Source organism: Sinocyclocheilus anshuiensis, unplaced genomic scaffold (assembly GCF_001515605.1).
Source record: "Sinocyclocheilus anshuiensis isolate Anshui unplaced genomic scaffold, SAMN03320099.WGS_v1.1 scaffold2691, whole genome shotgun sequence".
NCBI classification, from domain to species: domain Eukaryota; kingdom Metazoa; phylum Chordata; class Actinopteri; order Cypriniformes; family Cyprinidae; genus Sinocyclocheilus; species Sinocyclocheilus anshuiensis.
Genome location: NW_015538118.1, coordinates 14,533 through 26,312, shown reverse-complemented (window position 1 = coordinate 26,312; position 11,780 = coordinate 14,533). Strand labels below are relative to the sequence as shown.

The following is an 11,780-nucleotide window of genomic DNA, read 5'->3' as shown; positions in this document are numbered from 1 at the left end:
CTACATCGTAAGAATGGCATCTACGCTAATATTAGTCTCTTTCATTCTTATTCCGAGGTCACTGTAGCCATCCAAATCCAGTCTGTATCCAGACCTGATGGTGGATCAGCACCTAGAGACGACCTCTACAGCCCTGAATGTCAGCAGAGACCATGTCAGCTAGATGAGCCCTAGAGACAGATCCCCTGCGATCCTAGACGACCATCAGGACAAGACCATGGGAACCAGATGAGTCCTCTGCTCAATCTGACCTCTGTTGCAGCCTGGAATTTATCCACGCCATGCTGGTTTCGTTTGGCCAGAAGAGAACTGGCCCGCCCGACTGAGCCTGGTTTCTCCCAAGGTTTTTTTTCTCCATTTCTGTCACTGATGGAGTTTTGGTTCCTTGCCACTGTCGCCTTTGGCTTGCTTAGTTGGGGACGCTTGACTGACTGCACAGACACTATTGGAAGAGAGCTGAACTGGATGATGACATCACTGAATCATCAATGAACTGACTTTAACTTGAAAAATGACTGTTTGTTATTGTCCTCTTGCGTTATTGACTAACTATTTTCCTGTTTGCCTCTGTAAAGCTGCTTTGGCACAATCTGTATTGTATAAAGTTTTATACAAATAGAGGTGACTTGACTAGACTGTTTGTTTCATCTAAACTGCTTGTGCTGATACAAAGACTAATGTTAGTACTGTTAGTTTCACTTCAGTGCAGTTCTCATAACTGACAATTTCACTCTCTTCCTTTTCAGCATCACTGACTTGAATTAAATAAACATCACAACAGACAATAGCAACAACAACGTTTTCCATCGAAAACATTTCATAACGTTCACTGGCAGAAGTGAAAGTATGATGCTTCTCAAGGAAATAGACAGAAGCCATAAACACTGATGGGATGGACCTCCATCATGTCCCAACCATTCATCCATCTTCTGTGTATATGCAGGTCATCACCCATCCGCTCTACAGCAGCACGACTATCAACAATGACATTGCTCTGCTGAAACTGTCGTCTCCAGTCACACTGACTCCCCGTATCTCTCCTGTATGTCTGGCTCCATCAACCATCAACATCCTGCCTGGAACCCGCTGCTTCACCACTGGCTGCGGTAGGACTGCCACCACAAGTAAGTCACCTGTAAAACAAAGATGAACTGCAGGAATTACTGTTGTGTGTTACTTGCTCACATGACTCTGAACATGACTTTTTTTAGCGAGCCCTCTGATCCTACAGCAAACAGGTGTACCCATCTTAAGTCCTGCTGTGTGCAGGCAGATCTGGCGTCAGAGCATGATCACTGATGCCATGTGTGGCTGGTGTAATCTGCCTCTCCCGGGTCCTCACCACCACACATCGTTCTTGCTCCGAGTGGGTCTCGAACCCGGGTCTCCGGCATGGGAGGCAGACACACTAACAAGGAGGCTAAAGACTGCAGCCTCTAGCGTCAGTCGCTTGTGCGTCTCTTGAGATCAGTGGATTTACCTGCACAGCTGGCCTCCGTTACACATGATCTGTGCTGGAGGAGCTGGATCATCATCTTGCATGGTACATGAAGACAAATCAAGACAAACATGATTAACATATCAGTGTTGCTGCTGTTCATTCTCAAATGTGTGTTTTCCACAGGGTGATTCTGGTGGTCCTCTGGTGTGTGAGCGTTCAGGGGTCTGGTCTCTGGTGGGCTCTGTGTCCTGGGGAAGAATCTCTTGTGACACCCGTTATCCAGTAGTCTACGCCCGCATCTCCCAACTGCGCTCCTGGATAGACACGACTATCGCTTCCAACTAGAGCACAAGTCTGAGTATTTACCATCCAAAGGAGTCAAAAGCACATTTTAATTATTAATATGTAAAACAGTTTACTCTGTTGATGGTGTTTATTCTGAGTTTGAGTCAGTCTGTGGTTCCCGTGATCTGGATGTTACTTCATGTTACTGTTTTCTTGTTCCAGCTGTACAAATATTCTAATAAAAAATATACAAAAAATGAAGTGTATTGAAGAGTGAAATTAATGATCTGAATAATTAAAAATGTAATGAGATTAGTTGCCATTATTAGCATATAATGCAGCAAAATGAAATATAAATTTTATTTAATTTAAAACGTTAAATGAATATATTAATTTGCAATTTAAAACAAAATGCCTACCTCATTAACAGCATCAAATGACAGACAACAGTGATGCAAGAAACAGTGCAGACAAATATACAAGATATTAACTTTAAAGCAAACCAAAAGTATGTTCACACCAGGACAGTTCTTTTACCACTAAATACAACATCAGCCACAAAAAATCCCTCTGATCACACGATTATGTTGAAAACCTACTTTGGTATCCACTTTTGTGCACAAGCCAAGACGATACAGATCAATCTCTGTCCTCCATCCATGTTGCTGAACGTGTTTCATCAGAAGCCAAAGAAACCTGAAGAGAAACTGTTGAAAAGGTTTCATAAGAATATGACCGACATCAACGTTCCATTTACTTATTCAGGCAATCACTAAAATTGAATAAAGTCATAGTACAAGTCACGTCTTATGACGTACTGAATAATGCTGATTGAAATCAGATTGCAATTTATCTACACTTTCATGAGCTCTGTTTTTATATTTAATTTTACTGAATGAGTTACTGAGCATCTTTCTGATAATTGTTTGTTAGCCTACTGTTAGTGGATGACTTGTCAATACATGGGTTTTCAGATTTACAAAAATATCTGACGAATGTTATTATTGTCACTGTCATTAATACTACGAAATGACTTCAACAGGAAATTCGCCTTCTGTCAAACACAAAAAGCTTCATAAAGATTATGGAAAATACTTCAAAAGCACAATAAGCCATTTATGTAATGTTATATTGCTCAACAAATTCAGCGGTGGTTTCGTGAATGCTAGGATGAAGTCCAATTCCTTCTATTGTCTCCTCAATCCCCAGATCTAAATGTATTTGAACTTTTAATCAGTGATTCTAAAGAACAGAATGCATTTCTACATGCTTCATCACTCAGTGAGCAGGACGCTTTTCTTTATGAGGATTAATTCAGTATATAACTAAAAACATGTCTGTATTTGTCAGAAAATATTTTAAAACAAACCAAAACTATTTTAATGGTAAAGGTTCTGGTGAGATTTGGTACTACTCTACCTAATCAGCATCCCCTGATATTACGTAATTGTTTTTTGTTTTTTTACATTGTTTGTATGTAAACTGTCCAAACACTTTAATTATTTCTATTTTGATGTACAGAGGACTGCAGAATGCGTAGAAGTTAAATCATTATGACAAAACTTCATGATCAGTCAATCAACAAACAGAAGGCAGACTGCATATGTAAAGTTGGGCTTCTTCATTGATGACCAAAACAATGATTTCCAATAAGCTGTAGTGTTTTTAAAACATTTTTATATTTACCATGTCTTTCTCAGTTATGTGAACTGTTAAAAACCAGCAAGATAATCCGGCTCATCTAGCTCTAAACAATGTGGTTTGGTCAGATGCTGATACCAGGGGCGTGTCTAGAGCATTTTAAATGGAAGTGGGGTGGGTTGGGGGCGGGGGGCAGGCTGGGGCACTGCCTCAAAAGAGGGTGGCCGCAATGACCAAAATGAGCATGATGAGAAGAAGAAGAAAAAACACTGTAGAATCTATGGTACACTATTAAGAAGTGCTAACCAGCAAATGTTATCTTAGGGAGCTATTTATTTTATTTTATCACTGTAACCTAATGTGTAGGTTAATTAGGTTAATATTTTGGGTTGAATAAAATCAAATAAATTAGATGTTACCACATGAGAAATTGTACATATTCAATGAAAAAAAAAAACACTTAAAGGGTCTTAAAGGCTTTACTCAAATGAAAACATTTTCATCCTCCTCCAACCATGCTAGTTTTGCAACCAGGGCTGCAACACACACCAGTTTTTGTTCCGTGCTGAGTTATACAGTCAAATCCTAGATCAAATCCATTCAAAATGCAGAACATTTGTTTTTCGGCTACACACACGTTGCAAAATTTCGGGAATGACATCTGCATATTTATGCTGGATTCACTCTCGAAATAGCAGTGGTTGACATTATAACTATAGCAATGGATGGGACAAAATATGTGAAAATGTGCATTAAGACTAGCGCACCCTCACTAATGTCAGAAGCACCCTCAGTGATTTAAATCTGGAACCGCGCCTGGTTGATACGCGTTTATTGTAGAACTATAGGCTATACAAAACAACAACACGTGCACTAAATAAAATAATTTAATAAATGCACATTTACAATAAGCACTCAACTCAAATAAGTATTAAATAATAAAATAAAGAACTAAGGCTGACTACAATCAGCTTGCTTCCATTTAGTGGGATAAGCCTACTCACCTGAAGTAAAAAAAGCTCTTCTGGTCTTCAGTGAAGCAAGAATAACGTTTGAGCGTGCACACGCAATATCTGAGAGAGCAGAGCCAATTAATAAGAGAAGACTGTATATTTAAAAGCGCACGTCCAGTTTAGTGTGAGAGCGAAGGAAATTCGCTTGCGAGTGGAGAACTTTGTGCTCGCGCATTACATGGATGCGCTATCTCGTTACATTACTGCGCTCTGGACATTTGTCATATAACGCTATAGAAACCGCCTAAAATTAAGTATATAGAAGAAAAGAAAGCCGCCTTAGGCAGCTGCATATATTGCCCATGCCAGGATCCCCCACTGCCAGATGCAGCTAGAAATGTAATAAAAACAAGCCAATCGCAAGACATCTGGTAGGGGGGTACCTGGGGTGGCCAATCAGATCTCAGTGGGGGCCGGTGCCACCCCTGGCCACCATGTAGACACGCCCCTGTCTGATACAGTTTGATTTCTCATCAAGATGACAAAACACAGTAACCAGAACTTTTTAAACTTGGATTTTATGTAATTGTGTAGTAGATGTTTAATGAATGCTATGTAGTCTGTCCTGAGGAGCATCCTTCAGACACAGTGTTAGCAGTCTGAAATTACAGCACTCAATAATTCCATGAACAGGATCCTCACATAAGTCCCTGGTCTGTCTAGATGTTGCAGAATATAATGCAATCCCATGTTGACTGCATCGTCCACAGACCTGTTTTGCTCTGTAGGAAACTTGAAGGGGATCCGGAAGATTCCAATAATGACATTTATTGTAGACACAACAAGGCAGGTTCAGGTAGGTGAGACACACACTCGGGGTAACATTAATAATAACCGACACAAATGCTCAGACAGACAGGAACTAATAAGGGGTGAATAATTAGAGGCAGACAGGTGAGCACAATGACGGTGATTAACTAATGATTAGACGGGCTAAACCAACACAAAGGGAAGAAACCACAACAAACAGTCCACAGGGGCGTTACAGTAGGTCGGTATAAGATGAACCAAACAGTGATCAGAGAGCCCCAAAGCTGCTTGTGGAACAGAGTGATATGCATTCTTTATTGTGGTAATAATTCGCACTCTGGCTTTAGTTAATGAAAAGTGAAAAATAAATGGAAAATGAAAGACTTATGGAATATCAGTCTTTGTCATTTCCTAATATTCCAAGTCAAATATTCCAAGTGATAGTGGTTTGTAGAGGTTATATACAAGTACAAAAACACATGCAGGAAGTGTTCTTTGGCTGCTGGTGAGTCAGACATTTGTGAAGAGACCACAATAACAAAAGTTTAAGAACCAAGGACAGAGATTAAAAAAAGGGGAGAGAGCAGCACACTCACTGTCAGAGTAAATCAGATCAGAGGGTTTTTTAGGTTTAGGTCTGAAGTGCCTGTCAGTGTTTATAGATCTTCATGTCTTTGTGTTTGGTGGGAAACATCATGTTTATGTGATTACCTCAACAAATAATCTCTGTTGTCTGTCTGGGTCTTTGTGCAAACTGAGTGTAATGTCATACTTCAAAATTTACCTAATGAAAGGTTACCTAACGAAAAGGGATGGTTTGTTAGGTAGTAAATAAAAAAGTCATTTTTTTCTCAGTATAATTACATACACAGTCCAATTGTGCATGACGTCTTGCTTGCTTTATGGCTAAATTTATATTCCTAATGCCTGATTTAATTAATAATTGTTATTCTCTCAGACACTGTTAAAACCTTTATTTTAAATTTGATTGAATCAGCGACTAGTATGATTGTGTGTTTGATTTGAACTGTTGATGTGAGGCATCATTTACAGTAAAAAACAATCCAAGTCTCCACAAACTATTGTTAGATTTACAGTGGGTACGGAAAGTATTCAGACCCCCTCAACAATTCTGTGTTTTTCTGTCAATATGGGGTGCTGTGTGTACATTAATGAGGAAAAAAAATTAACTTAAATGATTTTAGCAAATGGCTGCAATATAACAAAGAGTGAAAAATTTAAGGGGGTCTGAATACTTTCCTTAATTATTGTGCAGTCATCTCAGATTATTCATTTTATAAAAAGCAGCTAAAAGTGATTTTAGTTTCAGTTTTAGTCATTAATGCAGCCCTGGTATGATTCACATCTAAGATACTGCAGGATGTTCAGTGACAACAATGCACAACAGTGATGTTCACATTGGTCTCTAATAAGTTCCTGGACAGTCCCTGTTCTTGAACTCACTAAGTTGTCTGGTCAGTAGCTTGTCATTTTCTCACGCTGGGCAAGAATGTAACGTTACTAGTTCGGCTTCTGTGAACTGGAAAGAGACATATGCAGTCTGCCTTCTGTTTGTCATCCTGATGATAATGAACTTATTGATCATGAAGTTTTGTCATAATGCTCTAGCTTCTATTCATTCTGTAGTCTTCTGTGCATCAAAATAGAGAGAAATAAAGTGTTAGAACAGTTTATATAAAAAAATAAAAATAAATAAATAAATAATAATAATAACAAGATAATATCAAGGACCGCTGATTATGTAGAGTAGTATCAAATATCTCCAATACCTTTACTATTAAACCAGTTTTGGTTTGTTTTTAAATATTTGCTTACTATTCCAGACATGTATTTAGTTACATACTGCGTGATTTTTCATAAACAAACGCATCTTGCTCATTAAGGGATGAAGGATGTAGAAATGTATTCTGTTCTTCTGAATCACTGATTAAAAGTTCAATTATATTTAGACATTGTGAATGAGGGGACAGTGATCTTCATCCTAGCGTTCATGAATCCACTTTTAAATTTGTTTAGCAATATAACTTTAAGTGAAAATGGCTTATTGTGCTTTTGAAGTGTTTTACATAAACATGTATTTAGTTACATACTGCGTGATTTTTCATAAACAAACGCATCTTGCTCATTAAGGGATGAAGGATGTAGAAATGTATTCTGTTCTTCTGAATCACTGATTAAAAGTTCAATTATATTTAGACATTGTGAATGAGGGGACAGTGATCTTCATCCTAGCGTTCATGAATCCACTTTTAAATTTGTTTAGCAATATAACTTTAAGTGAAAATGGCTTATTGTGCTTTTGAAGTGTTTTCCATAATCAACTTTATGAAGCTTTCTGTGTTTGACAGAAGAAGAATTTCCCCTTGAAGTCATTTTATATTATTAATGACAATGAAAATAATGACAGTATTACAATTTCAGTTCATGAGGTATTTTTATAAATTTGAAAAACAAAGTACTGACAAGTCATCCACCTAACATAGCTTAACAAATAATCAGAAAGATGCTCAGTAACTCATTCAGTAAAATTTAATTAAAAAAATTAGCTCATGAAAGTGTAGATAAATCTGAAGCAATCTGATATCAATCAGCATTATTCCGTACTTCATAAGAAAACATGTCTTCTGCTATGAGTTTAATTTTAGTGATTGTCTGAATAAGTAAATGGAACGTCAGTGTCTGTCATATTCTAATGGCAACTTTTCTCTTCAGGTTTCTTTGGCTTCTGATGAAATTTGTCACACGTTTAGCAACATGGATGGAGGACAGAGATTGGTACTGTCTTGGCTCGTGTACAAAAGTGGATACCAAAGAAGGTTTTCAGTGTGATCATGTAATCAGAGGGATTTTTTGTGGCTGACGTTATCAGTTTTGATCAATCTTCATGCTTTTGTATTTGGTTATTAAAGAGGCTGTTCTGGTGTGAATATAAATCTGATTTGCTTGAAGGTTAGTATATAGTAGTTTTGTCTGCACTGTTCATGTATCTTACGTCACTGTTGTCTGTCATTTGTTGCTGTGAAAGTGGAAGGCAGTTTTTTTTAATCGAACATTAAAATTATAAATAAAAAATTATATATTCCTTTAACATTTTAAAGCTAATTAAATTTATAATTAATTTTGCTGTATTACTATGTGGATAATGGCAACTTATCTCATTACATTTTAAAATAATCAGATGATTAATTTCATTTTTCAACACACTCTTCTTTTTTATTCATTTTTTATTAAAACGATTTTTTATTATCTGTACAGCTGGAAGAGGAAAACAGTAACATGAAGTAACAGATCAAAGGAACCACAAACTCAGAAAAAACACCTCCAACAGAGATCAACTGTATTACATAATAACAATTAAAATGTGTTTTTCCCTCCCTTGGTGGATAAATACTCAGACTGGTGCTCTAGTTGGAAGCGATAGTCGTGTCTATCCAGGAGCGCAGTTGGGAGATGCGGGCGTAGACTACTGGATAACGGGTGTCACAATTGCTTCTTCCCCAGGACACAGAGCCCACCAGAGACCAGACCCCTGAACGCTCACACACCAGAGGACCACCAGAATCACCCTGTGGAAAACACACATTTGAGATTGAACAGCAGCAACACTGATACAGTAATGTGTTTGTCTTGATCTGTCTTCACGCACCATGCAAGATGATGATCCAGCTCCTCCAGCACAGATCATGGCATCAGTGATAGTGCTCTGACACCAGATCTGACTGCACACAGCAGGACTTATGATGGGGATGCCTGTTTGCTGCAGGATCAGAGGGCTCGCTAAAAAATAACATCAGACCTCAGACTGTTCAGAATCATGTGAAAAACAACAAGAAGTAATATACAACAGTAATTTTTGCAGTTCATCTTTATTTTAGAGGTGACATGCTTGTGGTGGCAGTTTGGCCCCAGCCAGTGGTGAAGCAGCGGGTTCCAGGGAGGATGCTGATGGTTGATGGAGCCAGACATACAGGAGAGATACGGGGAGTCAGTGTGACTGGAGACGACAGTTTCAGCAGAGCAATGTCATTGTTGATAGTCGTGCTGCTGTAGAGCGGATGGGTGATGACCTGCATATACACAGAAGATGGATGAACAGTTACTAGTGACAGTCAACTTTATAAAATATCATCTAAGATACAAGCATTCTTCATTTCTGTTTTCATTTTGACACTTTCATGCATTTTGTATTATACACTCTTCACTGAGTTTATAGAATGATATTTTCTTTCCTATAGCCTACTGAATTTTCAGTGCATGAATAAAAAAAAAGTTTATTTTGGCAACTTTTAGAAGGACACATATAGATGACCTCAAGGACTCAATTTTGATTAAAGAATGATGTTCAGTACTTTCAGTTGATCTCTCATTTTGTTATTCTGCTCTGAAATCATTAAATAATGTTACCTTGGAAGCTAGTTTGACCTGGATGGGTTCAACACTGGAGCCACGATCATGTTCTCCAAGAATGACACGGTGATAGCCGACCCTAAAAAGAGAAGTAAAGATAAAATGAATAGATAAAAGACCGATAGAAAGCTGACAGAGCATCCATTAACCATGATTGAATGTGATGTTTGTCAGATTGAAGACTCTTACACGACAGCGCAGTGGGCAGCAGTGAGAACCCAGTTCTGGTTGATCAAGGATCCTCCACAGAAGTGGAAACCACTGGGCAGCTGTTTCAAAGGTAAAAGCATTGAAAACATGACATTTATTCTTTAAACAAAGCAGACAAATGTGTGTTTGAAAAACAGACGAATTAGACACATTTAGACAGAATTAGTACAGACAGACAACTGACATTACCTGAAGAGAAACCTGCCAGGGCCAAGAACCAGAGATGGCATTCTGTCCGTTCACAATCTTGCTGCCGATCGTCTGTGGCTTAATCGCAGGCACTCCACAACCTGTTATTACAGAACGTAACACATTGTTCATGAGACAAGCATGAGACAGGAAGCTCTTAAGGCAGGTTTTGCATTTTCTAAATCTATTTGCCCGTCATTATTCTTGAAAACTTCTAAAGAAGACACTTACCCAGAGCAGAGGCCACCAGAGCAAAGCAGGTGATGGAGAAGATGGTGAAGGTCATGATGTAGATGAGTGTGTGATGAATCTCACTGATGTATCTGTATGTGCTCTCTCTTGCTTTTATATCATTTACAGCAGCTGAAAAATCTGAGACGTGATGGAGGTCCATCCCATCAGCTACAATGATCTCATAGCTGAGGAATGTTTAGATCTGTTATCGCTGGAGACATTCCGCATCTTCATTGTACAGAGCTGATGTCTTACGTGCAAAGAGGATGATCCATTCTTTGACCTTGAGAAGGTGTTTATGACTTCTGTCTATTTCCTTGAGAAGCATCATACTTTCACTTCTGTAATTGTATTTTATGAAATGTTTTTGATGGAAAACATTTTTGTTGTTGCTATTGTCTGTTGTCACGTTTAATCCGTTTATGTTTGATGCTGAAGAGGAAGAGAGTAAAATTGTGTAATTTTGCGCTGAAGTGAAAATAAAAGTACTAAATCAGTTTATAACAGCACAAGCAGTTTAGTAAAAAAAAACTAACAAACCGTCAAACGAGATCTTATAGGCCATCTTATAGCCACCGGTAACAGATGGCATCAAGTCAGCCATTTTCTCTCAAAATATGTATTTATATTTTACTTTAACTGCACTCCTCAGCAACGTTACATGCATTTCTAATGATGCTTTTTAGAAAACTCTATAGTACAGTAAACTCTATTAGGCTATCAAGTTTTACTTATTTATTTTCTTTGGCTGCTGATGAGTTAGACATTTGAACTACGGATATGAGGCATCATTTACAGTGAAAAACAGTTTGTGCAAGTCTCCACAAACTATTGGTGGATTTATAGTAGCCTAATTATTGTGCAGTCAATTCAGATTATTCATTTTAAAATAAAAAAAAACAGCTAAAAGTGATTTTAGTTTCAGTTTTAGTCATCAGTGCAGCTCTGGTATGATTTACATCTAAGATACTGCAGGATGTTCAGTGACAACAATGCACAACAGTGATGTTCACATTGGTCTCTAATAAGCTCCTGGACAGTCCCTGTTCTTGAACTCACTAGTTTGTCTGGTCAGTAGCTTGTCATTGTCTCAGACTGGGCAAGAATGTAACGTTACCAGTTCTGCTTCTGTGAACTGGAAAGAGACAAGGAAGAGACAAAATTAACTAAAATGCAGCTTATTGTAAATCATTGTTTTGGTCACCAGTGGAAACGCCCAACTTAACATATGCAGTCTGCCTTCTGTTTGTCATCCTGATGTTAATGAACTTATTGATCATGAAGTTTTGTCATAATGCTCTAGCTTCTATTCATTCTGTAGTCTTCTGTGCATCAAAATAGAGAGAAATAAAGTGGGTAACAGTTTATTTTAAGGGTCCAGAATAATGCTTTAGTTAAGCATTAATTAATGACTAACTCATTCACAATTAAGCATTAGTTAAGCACAAACACGCAAGTAATTAATGATTAACTTGACATTTTAAGGGTCAGAATTATGCATTAAGCATAAATAAACTAGCAATTAATGATTAACATTTTTAAAATTATACATTAGTTAAACATGAACACACTAGTAATTAATGATTAAT

General features: G+C 37.7%; 2 protein-coding genes across 2 annotated transcripts; one reads left to right on the top strand and one right to left on the bottom strand.

Annotated features, from left to right (window-relative positions):
* The first annotated feature begins 892 nt into the window (after positions 1–892).
* Positions 893–1,786, top strand: LOC107683670 (chymotrypsin B-like). Its single transcript, XM_016479745.1, has 4 exons — positions 893–1,124; positions 1,212–1,303; positions 1,505–1,543; positions 1,625–1,786. Exons 1-4 carry the CDS (start codon positions 893–895, stop codon positions 1,784–1,786), a joined length of 525 nt encoding a protein of 174 aa, XP_016335231.1.
* A 6,724-nt stretch (positions 1,787–8,510) lies between these two features.
* Positions 8,511–10,795, bottom strand: LOC107683669 (chymotrypsin B-like). The gene is made up of 8 exons (XM_016479744.1): positions 10,732–10,795; positions 10,189–10,359; positions 9,958–10,058; positions 9,748–9,827; positions 9,556–9,637; positions 9,034–9,218; positions 8,798–8,924; positions 8,511–8,717 (listed from the first exon to the last, which is right to left on the bottom strand). Exons 1-8 carry the CDS (start codon positions 10,793–10,795, stop codon positions 8,556–8,558), a joined length of 972 nt encoding a protein of 323 aa, XP_016335230.1. The 3' UTR covers positions 8,511–8,555.
* Positions 10,796–11,780: the final 985 nt, after the last annotated feature.

Excerpts from the sequence above, each read along its gene's own strand:
- LOC107683670 (XM_016479745.1), top strand. The coding sequence starts at position 893 with ATGGACCTCCATCATGTCCCAACCATTCATCCATCTTCTGTGTATATG. Across the intron at positions 1,125-1,211 it reads CGGTAGGACTGCCACCACAA|CGAGCCCTCTGATCCTACAG; the intron begins GTAAGTCACCTG and ends GACTTTTTTTAG. Across the intron at positions 1,544-1,624 it reads CTGGATCATCATCTTGCATG|GGTGATTCTGGTGGTCCTCT; the intron begins GTACATGAAGAC and ends TGTTTTCCACAG.
- LOC107683669 (XM_016479744.1), bottom strand. The coding sequence starts at position 10,795 with ATGGCTGACTTGATGCCATCTGTTACCGGTGGCTATAAGATGGCCTAT. Across the intron at positions 9,219-9,555 it reads AGGTCAAACTAGCTTCCAAG|GTCATCACCCATCCGCTCTA; the intron begins GTAACATTATTT and ends GTGTATATGCAG. Across the intron at positions 8,718-8,797 it reads CTGGATCATCATCTTGCATG|GGTGATTCTGGTGGTCCTCT; the intron begins GTGCGTGAAGAC and ends TGTTTTCCACAG.